This window comes from Arachis ipaensis, chromosome B05 (genome assembly GCF_000816755.2).
Source record: "Arachis ipaensis cultivar K30076 chromosome B05, Araip1.1, whole genome shotgun sequence".
Taxonomy (NCBI): Eukaryota; Viridiplantae; Streptophyta; class Magnoliopsida; order Fabales; family Fabaceae; genus Arachis; species Arachis ipaensis.
In genome coordinates, this window is record NC_029789.2 from 118,381,040 (window position 1) to 118,394,905 (window position 13,866).

Sequence of the window (13,866 nt, forward strand, 5' to 3'; positions counted from 1 at the left end):
TCCTATGCAACAAATGAAATTTGAAATATATATAATTTAAATTTAAAAATTAATACTTAAGAGGGTATATAAAAAATTTAAAAATTTTGTCAGTTAGAAACAATAGTATTAACCGTGGATAGTTAAAAAAAGGTAATCGTATTAATAGTGGGCAGTTTAATGGTTCACTTATGTGCTTTCACGTAAACATGTTGACGTGCTTATTTTCAATGGACTGTTCATCTTTTTTATCATTTAAAATAGACGGTTTATCTCGCTGTTATTTAAAATTGTTCATCTTCTTTATTATTTGAAATGTTCCATTTTTAAGAGTTTTGTCCAATTTAAATTATTAATATATTTTTATTTTTTTTAAAAATTATATTTAATTATTTATAAATACATATATTTCGTTTATAGTGTAAACGAGATAACATGTATCTCGTTTATCGTGTAAACGAGATATACGAAAATTGAAAAACTACATATATCTCATTTATAATATAAACGAGATATATAAAAAAATAATATTTATTTTGATAAATATTTTTTAAATTATTTATTTCAGTAATTATTATAATTAATTTATTTATTAAAATAAAAAATCCTTAATCAAATTTTAGAATTCAATTAATCCTAATTTTATAGTTTCAATTAATTTAAACAACAAAACAAAAATCAATTGTTCTTTGTCTTCTCCAATTTCCCTAATCGTTCATCCCCTAAAGCAAAGCAAAACATATCAAAAAAATTAAAAAATCAATCTGTTCTTCATCTTCTTCTAATATCATTCGTGCCCCCTCCCATCTAAAGCACACCAAAACGGCAAAACCCTAGCAATAATTGACTGTATTGATCTCGATAGCTAGCCACCCACGGAATTTAAAGAACCTAAAGGAGAAGGAAGGTTAAACCACTCAACTGGGCAAACGCTGCGTCTTTCTCCTCCCCGCCTTTCTTTTTTCTCCCGCTTTTTCCTTTAATTCTCTGTACATTGATCAACTTTCAATTATGACTGCCAAGAGCCATCCTGCAGCAATGCGATTCATTCCTGATCAAATTTCGAGAGATTCTATCTCAAACAACTATATTTCATCTTCATCAGATTCGTTAAGAAGAGAACCAGCAAGGTAATGCCATTATGAACAACATTTACCCGATGTTTCAATTTATTATAGCATTTCTTGGATTGAAATGGTTGAAGGTAAAATGTTGTGTGTGTGTGTGTGGTGGCTGTGGTTTTACTTTGTATCTCATTCCTTATGAAATTGATTTGTTTTAGATGTTTGATATTGAGAGTCAATGGGGAACTTTCACTTCTTGATTTGGATGACGGACGTGAGAGGAATCTTACTGATTCAGTTGAACTATTTTGGGTTACCTGTGGCCAGTCTGAGGATAAAACAAATTTGATTGAAGAAGTTTCATGGTTAGATTATGGTCATCGAGGCATGCAGGTAATTGACTGCTGTATCTTTTTCATTCCATTAGTTTTACTTGGTTTACATCGCTGTTGAATTTGATGGATCCTCTAGTAAATTTCCTTTTTACTTTTCTGATAGCTTTTTACATGAAAGCTCATTATTGCAGGTTTGGTATCCATCTCCAGGTGCTAATTCTTTTAAGCAGGAGGACTTCTTGCAGGTTTGGATATAAATCAACTGAGGAAAATGTTTATAATTCTGTAGGCTATGTTGAACATAATGTGAAACTTTAGAACTTGTTGCCTCAAAATTAAAAAACTATTGTAATTGTAATTCATTCCTTTGGATGCCTTTTTGTAGATATTGTTATCACAAAGAATCACCTAAAAATGTGGGATCACTAATTTTATTGTAGTTTTGATTCATATTCTATCTGATTGTTTGGTATCATTCTTAGTGAACTACTTGGTTAGTCAGTTGTCCTGTTCTATTCTGTTTCTTTTTGCTTACATTTATTGAAAGATACTCTCGTCAACTTAAGTATATTTGCTTGATATATATACTATCAATATAAACAATACTTTTAGCCATTAAAAAAATTCAACCATCCTTTACTTTTGAATCGGTTAAATATGCTGATTTGGGATTCAATGTTTTAGTTAGATCCGGAGCTGGAGTTTGATCGCGAAGTATACCCTCTGGGACTTCTTCCAAATGCTGGTGTAGTAGTTGGTGTTTCTCAGAGAATGTCATTTTTAACTGGTTCAGAATTTCCATGTTTTGAGCCATCTCCTCAAGCACAAACAATATTGCACTGTTTGTTGCATCATCTTCTTCAGGTATTATAGTTATTCATCCTTATACTTTTTGTGGCAGGGTTGGAGAAGAGACCTTCTCAGTTTCTTAGTTGATTACACTAACAAAAACGGAGACATGGATATCATTTGAACTTGTATCTGTGTGTTGTTGTCACGTATCTTTTAAGGTTGCTATACCTTGATATACATTGAGATGGCGTATCCACTTTTGCAAATTCTTTTTTGTTCTAATCAAATCTCTGTTCTCCAAAAAAAAGTGAATTTGTTATAGATAAATCTTTTATTTTTTGGTTTTACTTTTGTATAGGGGAATGCTTATCCCCAATTTGTATTTTCCTTCTCCTCATCTTAATGAAATTGTTTTTATCTATCAGAACCCCAGTTGGTTTTACTTTTATTTATTTATGTTTCTGCTAGAGGGACAAAATTGAAGAAGCTTTAAGGCTGGCAGATTTATCAGCTGAGAAGCCTCATTTTTCACATTGTCTAGAGTGGCTTCTTTTTACGGTATTTGAAGCAGATATATCCAGGTACTTTTCATTATCCCACCCCCTTCTCTTTCTCCCCGCCTTTCTTTTTTCTCCCGCTTTTTCCTTTAATTCTCTATATATTGATCAACTGTCATGGTTTTGATGGCAGTTTTGCTGCAAAAATCTCTGGATGCACCAGATCCTCAAGTTATTGAAGATGCATGGAACACGCTTGTTCAGATGCATGCACTGGAAAAGACTCCAAGGGGCCATTATGAACCTACATTTTATGAGATTATTGTACACCATTTGTAGTTGTAAATAGCAATAAATTAGTTTACATAGGTCACTACTCTCTCCATTATTTATTCATTTCATATGTTGAACTAAATCCTCCATACTTCATAGTATATTTAGGAGATGAAGGCAAATATATATAGACCTTAATGAATAGGCTTAAAATCTCAACCAGGATTGGTATCTAGGAGATAGGTAATGGCAAGGATAGTTTAATGAGATAAATCAAAAGATATTTTCGATGTTAGAATCCTAGATGTAAGTAGTGTCCTTTATCCCTTACTTTACTAATACAAATTTTATAAGTTCTATTATAGTCTAGCAAAGCCTTTATGTTCATTTTCAAATGTTTCAGGTATAAAAGATCCACTTACCTTTATGAGCTATGTAGCACCAGTAATGGCAGTGGCAACTGCACTTCTCTCTCTTGCATTAGATCCATGGCATGATCTCCATAAAAACATACTTTGATGATTCATGAGTGGGTACCTGCCCTCTGTGATGTCTCAATTAGACCTGTTGGTTTTGGCATCCTTCAGCACTTCCAAAGTCTACAATCAATCTGCTTGAAATATACTATAAGTCGGTTGGTCCAAATTGTCACTTGCTACTCAATGTGCCTCCAAACTCGTCGGGTCTCATTTCACCCGAGGATATCCAAGTTCTTCAAGAGTTCATTGAACTCAGAAGATCCATATTCTCCAACAATTTTGCTATAAATGCGCTTCTTCAAGCCAGTAGCACGCGAGGAGAAGGAGGAGGAGGAGGAGGAACTTGTGATTCATAGTTTAGTCCCTACAATGTTCTGAAAGAAGGCATATACACTTATTGGGCTCCAGAGGAGTATCAATCAAGGTGGATATTGTACATAGATCTTCAAGAACTAGTATCCTTTAATGTTCTGCAACTACAAGAGCCTATTCAAATGGGACAAAGAGTGAGTGAGTTTCACCTCGAGGCATTGCAACAAGATGGTGTATGGAAGAGAGTTACAAATGGCACCACAATTGAATATCAGAGTTTTTTACTGTTTCCAAAAGTAAAATCTTAGCATTTGAAGCTTGTTATTGACAAGGCCTTTTTTCTTTTTGCTTTAGTGCTATCTTGGATAAATTGATGTTATTAGAGAAGATATTATTTCAGCTCAAGGCTTCTAGCAGTGCAGAGTGCATGGTTTATTCTATTGGAACTTGGAATTGACAGTAAAATGTTTATAGTTTTAGATGGTTTCAATATGATGCACAAACATTTGTGAAAATTCCCTTCTTTGGAGCCGTCTCATATCTGACATTTGCCGTTACCCCCTTTTGCATAGTGTTCGCTGTGATATGGGCAGTTTATCGTCGTGCTTCGTTTGCTTGGATCGGTCAAGACATTCTTGTAAGATTAACTTACTGCTTTCACCCCCTTTTTTACCATACCAATGTCTTCTACTGTTTATTATTTGGCCTGAGCTACCTAGCATATCTTAGTAAAACTATAAAATGTTCATGAATTAGAACAGAATATGTTACTTCTCATATGAGTGTAATATGATACCCATTGCATTTATTTTCAGAATGTTCTTGGTCACTGAGATAGGATATAGCCACTACTAGTTTTTGTGTCCATGTTACTTGTAGTTTCAGGTTCATGTTGATGTTGTCTATTTTCTCTTATCATGTTTTATTTTTCATGATATTAGTTCTCTGTTAATGTTTGATTCAAATAGAAATTGATTTTCTGCTGTTAGGAGTTCTTATTAGTTTTGCACTTCCTTCTTTAAGCCTAAAGCTTCAGATTAAACTTTCAAGATAGAAATAAGTGAATTGATCAAATATTTACCTCTTCAGCCGCCTTCCTGTCATGCAGGGTATCACACTGATAATTACAGTTCTTTAGATTGTACGGATACCGAATCTCAAGGTAACAATTCGTTGTCAAATTCTTCATTATCTATAATATTATATTGTTGGCTGTTTTTTTGGGATACTACTGAACTATTAACATACAACTTTTCTTATTTTCCTCCTTGTTTCTGTATCAGGTTGGAACTGTTCTTCTCAGTTGCGCCTTCCTATACGACATCTTTTGGGTATTCGTTTCTAAACGGTGGTTCCATGAGAGCGTCATGATAGTGGTGAGTGTTCTTTACAAAGCTCGAGTTCGCTCTAAAGAAATGCTTTCCCTTTCTTTACAAAGCTCGAGTTCACTCGCAAAAATTATTCTTATCTCTACTTTAAATTATTGCAACATATTTTATTCTATACAGGTAGCTCGAGGTGATAAGAGTGGAGAAGATGGTATCCCAATGCTGCTAAAGATACCACATTTGTTCGATCCTTGGGGTGGTTACAGCATCATTGGTTTTGGGGACATTATCTTACCAGGGCTTCTAGTAGCATTTTCACTAAGGTTTAATCGGATTTCATTGATAGATAACATAATATGCCCTATAAGTTAACAGATTGAGACTTTAGAGAATATTTAGTATCATATTTTACAGTTAATGGATGATTATTCTATTGATATCTTTATAGGTATGATTGGTTGGCAAAGAAGAGCCTTCGCGCTGGGTACTTCTTGTGGGCAATGACTGCCTATGGCTTAGGTATATTACAATATTATATCTAAATCAATATTACAAAATTAAATGCTATGATTACGTAGAGTTATAAGTTAAAATAAGCTAAAATAATAATATCTATTTTAAATCATATTTTAATAAACAAAATAAATTTTCAGTAACTTAAAAATATTACATATTTATTGTCACGTTGAATAATAAATTTAAATAATAATATATATTATGAATAATTTTGACATAAAAATAATAAATTTACAATAATATATAATTTTAAAAATATTATATATTTATTATTAAATATTATGTATTTATTATCACATAGAATAATAAAGTTAAAATTAGCATGTTTTCGTAATGTTATGATCTTTTAAAAAAAATTAAACATATTCCCACCATCATTTATTGTAGGTCCAACTGTCACAAATTTTCAGCCTCCTACTCTCTTATATCATTTTCAATTAACTAATCCAAGAGATACAGATAAAATTCTTAAACTGCTAAAGTCTCCACAACATCATCAGTCTGACTCTGGTACAAATAAAAGGCATCAAAATAGACAAGTGTACGCGATAAGAAGATATCTACGGCCAAGAGAAGAATTGTCTGGAATTCACATTTGTCTGAAAATAAGGTTGGTGTGAATGCTGCCTCCATTAAAGACAACTTTTCAAAAAATAAAAAAACTCCACCAGGGACCTCACACAAATCTCTAACTGAGGAGCAAAAGGCACTCTTAAAAAAGAGTACACCAAGTGGATATTCTATTAGCATGCCTACCCAACCTAGAAAAAAATCGAGCACAATAAACGGAGAATTGAATGGCCATCTGTAAGTTCTCATATCACAAGCATTCGCATGAATCCTCTACGATTACATAACTTAATGATCTTACCAATTTTTTTTTTCAGTGGATCCCGATTTTATTTAAGCCTACTGCATACATGGATTTGGATGACTTAGATATTAAAATGGCAACCTATGTGTTTGCACCAAATAAAAGAAGGTTAAATATCTCATTATCTATCTAATAAAAATTTAAAAAATAGTTCAATATTAATGTGATTCGTATATGTAGTGATGAGGTATTGGCGACAACAAACAAATTTAGCAGAACTCGTACCAATTTCAAGTCATTAATTCCCAAAGAGTGGGTACATGGGATGTAAGTGCATAATTAAACTGCTATCTCTAGCATACTTTAATTCCTAATATATTTATTATTTACGACATAGGTGTTGGATTTGGTGGCTACTATGCTAACCATGCAGGAGAAAGAAATAGGATGTCAAACACACTGGTATTTGCCAGCTGTGTTTTCGGTACGCAATATCTTTTTCAGGGTTGTTACCGTTTTTATTTATTTTATCTTATTACTTAATTGGTGTCACTAACTTAGCCCCTAACTATTAAATTCAGCAATTCATACCGTAATGTGATACCAAAATTGAAGTTCTGTTGAAATATTATCAAAAAGAATTTATGGAAAAAGTTGATGAAGGTCTAAAAAAGGTATATGATTTATTGTATTTTTAATTTTTTTTAAATATTTAATGGCATTTCTTTATGAACTGATCTATACCTTCTATTTTTTTTTTTTAAAAATTGTATCTAGTAATATTCTAATACGTGAAAGTTGGTACTAGATCTTTTTACCTGTCAACGAGAACAACACACATTGGTATCTGGTTGTTTTTGATTTATGCAATCATCAAACAATTCTGCTAGACTCCCTACCGATTGCTACAGATAAAGAGCAAAAGAGATTGAGTATAGTAAAACTGGTAAATTAACTTTTTCCATTTTCACTTTTATGACATTTTTTTAGGTTTCAAATATCGTCCTTTATTTAATTTTTTTCTATATAAATAGGCAAAATATCTGGAAGATATGCTTAAGTATGACTCGTTCTATAAATACAATACTCCGTTCAGGCCAAGGATACTTGATTTTGCATTTGTGGATATGCTAGAAATAGGAGAACAAGCTCCTGGCTCGTAAGGAATATCTGTATTTGTGTTTTCCTCTTTCAAATTTTTATCTGCATAAGCTAACCGCGTCTTATTTAACACAGTAATGATTGTGGGGTATGGGTGGCAACCTAGATGACAAACTATAGGAAGACGTATAGTTATACAATAAATGTAATTTTCTTTTGCTAAAAAAATAGTACTTCAATTGCTAATGTGTATGGTTTTGTTGGTAAACTAAAATATTTATATTTTTCAGGTTAATGATGGTACAAGGATACGACTTGCATTGGATTTGATTCTAAGGCCCCACAACTTGATGCTGCGGTAATGTCATTGAATCTGCTACCAGAAATTACAATAAATATAAACAAAAGGAGTCAAACAAAAATTAAATAATCATAATTGTCATGTAGTCATGTTTAGTTTATATTAACTACTAAGACTTGTTAGTTTCATCTCTTTTACTTAAAAAATTATTATGCACTATTTTTTATGGACTCTTGTTGAAAATTAATGTTTCTATCTTTCGTTCGATTATAGTTGAATTTAGGTGAAGCTTAATTTTCGCTCTAACATTTTGATTCCTTGAACCACTTCCGTGTTGTAAGCTTAATTGAAAATTTGATACTAAAATATATTAAGCATTTTAAAATAAAAACAACATGAGAGAATGGTTATAATCTATCTTCTGAAAATCGGTTCGGACCGGTCAGTTGAACCGGTTGAACCATGAACCGCTACAAAAAACAACTCGGACAAATGTTAAAACCCCCAATTTCAAAAACCGCAGTTGAACCGTCGAACCGATCAAGAAATGGTTGGTCGAACCGAACCGTCACCTAGCCGAATTTTTGGAATAAGGGAAAAACGCAAGGTTCTGAAAATGGTTCGAACCAACTGGTCGAACCGGTCAAATTGTGAACCGAGGGGAAAAGCGGTTCGGACCAAGATTTTGAAAACCGGTTCGAACCAGTCGGTCGAACCATGAACTGGGATAAAAAACGAATCGGTCATATATCAAAACCGAAAGATTCAGAAACCGTCGTTGGACTGTCGAACTGGTCGAGAACCGGTCAGTCGAACCGAACCGGGACCCGACCGATTTTCTAAAATTTGCTCAAAACGGTGTCGTTGGTTAGAGGAACCCTAACCAGTAACCGTGGTTCTGAAAATCGAACCGGACCGGCCGGTTCAACCAGAATAACCGAGAATCGGTCACCTAGCCGGTCCGGGTAAGGCCAGAAACCGCTTGGTAGATAGTGACCCGTTATTTCTAGGAAAGTTCACCTTAAAGGATGGTAGGTTGGATAATTTGGTGTGGGCTGATGGAGAAAGCGTTGTTGATTACAAATGTTTTGGCGATGTATTGGCTTTTGACACCACTTACAAGAAAAATGTATACAACAAGCCCTTAGTCATATTTTCAGGGACCAACCACCATGGCCAGACAACTATCTTTGGATGCGCTCTGCTCTCAGATGAAAGGTTTGAAACTTTCAAGTGGGCACTGAAAGAATTTTTGGAAATCATGTCAGGAAAACTACCCGGAGGCGTTGTGACAGACGGAGACCGTGCTATGAGAGAGGCTATCTTAGAAGTATTTTCTGGTATACCACACCACCTTTGTGCATGGCATCTCCATCGTAATGTGGTACAGAATATAAAAAATAAGCATTTTGGGACGATTTTAGTGTATTATTGTATGGACAGTTTACCGTATAAATATTTGAACAGAGATGGAACGAGATCATATCCAAATACGGACTTGCCGAGAATGAATGGGTCCAGGGCATTTATAATGACAGAATGAAGTGGGCTACCACATATTTGAGGGAGCACTTCTTTGGCCGCATAAGAACTACATCACAGTGTGAGTGAATTCATTCATTATTGAAGAACTATGTTGACAGTAAAACTAGTCTCCTTGAATTCATGCATAAATTTAGTGAAGTATTAAGGCATTACCGAAACAACCATCTTACTGCTGACTTTGAAACCTTTTATAAGTTTTCTGTTTTGACTACGTGCTTGGAAAGTTTTGAGAAACAAGCTGCTGAACTTTATACTAGAAATATTTTTAAACTTGTGAAAGATGAGATAGAAACAGCAGGTGCCTTAAATATGACTGAATGCCCAACAGTGGAGACATTGTTGAGTACAACACGAGTGAGTATTTTAATCTGTAATGGGAATTTAAAGTATCTTACAATAAAGACAAGGACCTGTTTGCGTGTGAGTGCAGGTTATTTGAGACTCGTGGATTTACCGTGCTCCCACATCTTTGGGGTCTTGAAGCATCGCAATGCAAAATGCGTCCATACATCTCTTATCCTAAAAAGATGCACAAGAGATGCAAAGAGTGATTTTATATGCTCAATTGGCGAGCAAGACACCGCTGATGATATAGTGCCCACACTTAGATGAGGTGCAATGGCATCTATTTGTTTGAAGCTTTGTGATATTTCTTCCAAAAATTCAGCCGACTATAGGGAAATCTCAGGTGAGTTACTTAAGCTAATTTCGAAGGTGCAAAATAAAGGTGATGCATAAGCGAGACTTTCCCCTACATCAGCGCTAATAGGTGATCCAGCTGTTGTGAAGTCAAAAGGGGCTCCAAGAAAGGTTCCAAAAGCCCAAAAGAGGCGAAGATGTTCGCATTGTAAGTCAAGCAGGCATTTCGTTAGGACATGTCCATTACTCGCCAAGGAGGACTCCCCCGCCAAATACTCAAATGCTGAAGATGAACCAATGGTATTAATATAATGCCTTGCTTGATTAGTTACTTTATGCTTACCTATTATTTTAGTGTCTTTCGCAAAACTATTAAATAATGCTATATTTTGAGCAATTTTTTAATTTTATTTTAGCATGTTGAAGAATGTGATGCCAATAAACAGACTCCCTCTCAGAACACAAAATTAGTAGAAAATATACCTGTGCACAATAAAAATAATTTTAAAGTAAGCACTTGTCCATGTTATACCATCTATCAAATTTATTGTCATTTCAATTCAAATTTGCAACATATTATTCTCGTAGTGCTTATATTATTTCTTATTATTCTGTTACAAAAAATTCAAGGGTTGTGGAAGCAAGAAGTCTGTATCTAAATTGACAAAGACACCGAAGATTAGAGCAAATGGCAAAAAAAGTCGACAGAAGGTAACATTTCGCATATCTAATAATTTATATTAGATAATTCAAGAAGGAAAATTAAAGTCTTAATTTGAATTTAAATTATATTAACCCAATACCATAAGTGCAACTGAGAGTTCAAGGGTGAGTGAGGCCAACACTTTGAGAAAATTCTTACTCGACTCTAGCTTGTTTGACTAGTTTCTTTATTTTTTTTTAAATTTTGTATTGTAATTATTTAAAAATTATGATTTATGTTTAGACCGAAGAAATCACTCTAACTCAAGAGACATTAAAAGATAAGACCAACACATCAGGAATAGAAGTGACCGAAGTTTCAGATGCAGCCACAACCAAGATACCAGGATTGCCACAATATCCTATGCATCATTATCCAGTGGTCCTTCCTTATCAACCTTATGGTGGAGTCCTCCCTATTCCTTTTTATCATGTTCCAAATGGCATGGCGTACTTCAACCAATATCCTTCTACTATCGGAATTACATCATATCCTCAGTTTTCTCATGTATCGTCGTATTCTAGTGGACCCAGTGATAGCAATACATGGGTTAGACTTTTGAATGATGTCATCAACAACAAAAAGCCATAGAGTTATAATCTATATATTATATTTTTAATTTATGCTTGTTAAAATTGCTGATTATATCTCCCTTTCAAGTGCTTGTGCTATCAATTCATAAAAATTAGGGCTGGTTCCACAGGATTAGATTTACAATATAGGATATTTTTTATTATTTTTGTTTTTATTATTTTCTTGTAGGCATATGAACCGTCTAGTGACATACGACATTATATTTTGTTTACGTTTGTGTTGGTATTTGTTTGCCGGATTATTTAATGTCTCAATTTGACTATGTATGAATTTATACTCTTTTGGTGATTGAAATTTAGTTCTTTTATACTCTTTTATACTCTTTTAGCCTTTGTGTTATTGAATGAAAGAGGAAGGTCCAATGCATGCCTTATGTTATCAGGAGTGGCTAAAGCTTCATCTGTAGAAATATAAATATGAAAGAGTTAAAATGTAATCCAAAGTCCTTTCCTATAGATGATTTTATGTGAATATCACAAAAACTTAAGTGTAGAATATACCTAAATCTTTTGAGGTTTCTGTCTTCTTTTTAATTGGAGAAGGTGGGTCTTCACTGTAAAATTGTAGATCAAGAACAGAAACTGGACTTTGTTGTTCTGAAGTAACTGTTATCATGGCCATAGCACTTTCCTTGCTTAGCTCCTTTGTAGCAGTCTGGTCAATGAAAGAATATTAAACCTAGTACTTTATGCTTATGGGCAACCATTGTATAATAGGAAGAAGAAATACTTACATTTTGATTCATGTGAGTCACCTGTTGAATGGAAATGATGTTGTTGCTTTCAGAATGATCAGCTTGGGTGCCCTCTATGTCACGGTGAGAATCCATGCTTCTGTTGCTGTCAACATTGGAGGAAATAACATCAACTTGATGCTTAAAGTTCCTCTTTTGACACCGGATCTTGCTGAAGCCTTCATTTCTTTGCTGCAAGGTACAAACTTTTTGCTTAGGGGTGGAACTTAGGGACAATGACTCTGATGATTGCTTGTGTTGTCTTCTTTTACTTTTGGACTCTGATGATTGGTTTGTAGGTGAACACTTTTCAAAACCAAACTTATTTTGTACTCTTGGGCTTCTAGTTTCTGCTGTATGGCTGGAGTTATTGGTGTCCTCTCCATTGATGACCTGAGGGACTTTTGAGGCTTGCATTAATTTTGAAGTTTTCTTCATGTTACTCTTATCTGCAGAATGGAAGCGTTGACTAAAAGGATTTGTTGAACTGGTTCCTTTTGCTATTTGACTTTCAATATTGTCAAGCAATCTTCCATCTTTGGGATCATTGGTAGAAAACTTGATGCGGCCTGATTTGCCATTAGTCATTTCTTTGGTAGCGACATTGGATTTCCTTGAGATTTGTGCTAGCTTCATGATGATAATTGGAAACTTTCTACCCTGGGGTGAACTTGAAATATCATCAGTGACAAATGTTGGGTTGGTCTGTTGTCTTGGGGTCTGTAGTTCCGAGCTTTCACTCAGACCTCTGTCAGAAGGGTAATTTATTTCCTGGTCTCTTGTAATATCTAGTGAATCTTTGTATCTCTGCATTGCTTCTAGAATCTGCTTAAGGGCTCTGAGGTCCTTTCCTGAATTTTTAAATTGAAGATCTGCAATCCTTTTCTCAATTTCGCCATATACAGAGTGGAAGGATTTTGAAGCTGTTGTCAAAGTCTCACTTCCCTTGGAAACTTGTAAATCAGGATCTTGGCTTGCATCAGGTTGCCTCCATGGGATTGGTTTAAGTGAAAATCGTGAATTTTCGATTAAGGCATTGTCCCTTCTAGAATTCCCCAAGCACTGGTTTCTTGTTATGGGGGAAACTAGACTTTGGTGTTGGTTATATCCATCACTCATGCAAGACATCTGCGAAGAAGTATCACAAGCTTGTGTGCAATTTGGGAGTTCTTCCAGTCCCATTAACTTTGCTACAACACTCGATGCTCTCTTAGGAGTTTCTGGTTCTTGCTGCTGCTACCTAAGGATTGTGCTCGAACTCTCATATCCTCTCTCTGCACCCTTCAGGATATTTTGAGATCTTGTTGCTTCGCTATAACTCTTGTTGGATCCTTCTCTGCTGTCCAACAAAAGCCTTGGGATTTCCTTGTGCTTTAATAATTGTTGCATTTCCTTCTCATCTTCTCAGGCGAATCCCATGGCCTTCCCCAAGACTTAGAAAGATTATGGAGGGGTTCATTGGTGACTAGGGGTGTTCATGGTTCAGTTTTTTCATAAACTGAACTGAAACTGCACTAAACCATTTTAAATGGTTCAGAAACTGAACCAAACTACTTTGTCAAATAAGAAATTGGTTTTAAACCAGTTTACAATACAGTGCACCAGTTTAAACCAGTTCATAAAAATAAAACTAGTTTTAATAGAAAAAACCAGTTTAAACTGGTTTATAGGTTAAAACTAGTTTTAACTTTTAACCTATATAAAATTAATTTTTACATTTTCTCTCTCTCCCTCTCTCCCTCTCTCTCTCCCCCCTCTCTCTCTCCTTCTCCCCCTCTCTCTCTCCCCATCTCCCTCTCTCTATCTCTCTCTCTCTCTCTCCCTTCTCTCCCTCTCTCTCTCTCCTTCCCTTCTCTCTCTG

General features: G+C 34.6%; 3 protein-coding genes across 4 annotated transcripts in view; 2 read left to right on the top strand and 1 right to left on the bottom strand.

The window, feature by feature from the left end:
* Positions 760-3,582, top strand: LOC110272276 (RAB6A-GEF complex partner protein 1-like). The gene is made up of 6 exons (XM_021124327.1): positions 760-1,109; positions 1,262-1,436; positions 1,570-1,623; positions 2,063-2,242; positions 2,639-2,751; positions 2,861-3,582. Exons 1-6 carry the CDS (start codon positions 991-993, stop codon positions 2,904-2,906), a joined length of 687 nt encoding a protein of 228 aa, XP_020979986.1. The 5' UTR covers positions 760-990; the 3' UTR covers positions 2,907-3,582.
* Positions 11,587-13,202, bottom strand: LOC107640944 (protein LONGIFOLIA 2-like). The gene is made up of 3 exons (XM_016344450.2): positions 12,006-13,202; positions 11,773-11,926; positions 11,587-11,672 (listed from the first exon to the last, which is right to left on the bottom strand). The coding sequence occupies exons 1-3, from the start codon at positions 13,185-13,187 to the stop codon at positions 11,587-11,589; spliced, it is 1,422 nt and encodes a 473-aa protein (XP_016199936.1). The 5' UTR covers positions 13,188-13,202.
* The window catches only part of LOC107640946, a 4,256-nt gene continuing 3,667 nt past the window's right edge, over positions 13,278-13,866 (top strand). For both annotated transcript variants that reach the window (XM_016344451.2, XM_021124325.1), the window contains exon 1: positions 13,278-13,466. Coding sequence is in view for 1 of the 2 variants with exons in the window: in XM_021124325.1 (XP_020979984.1) it covers positions 13,451-13,466 (16 nt within the window). In the remaining variant the exon portion in view is untranslated. The remainder of the gene's footprint in view (positions 13,467-13,866) is intronic.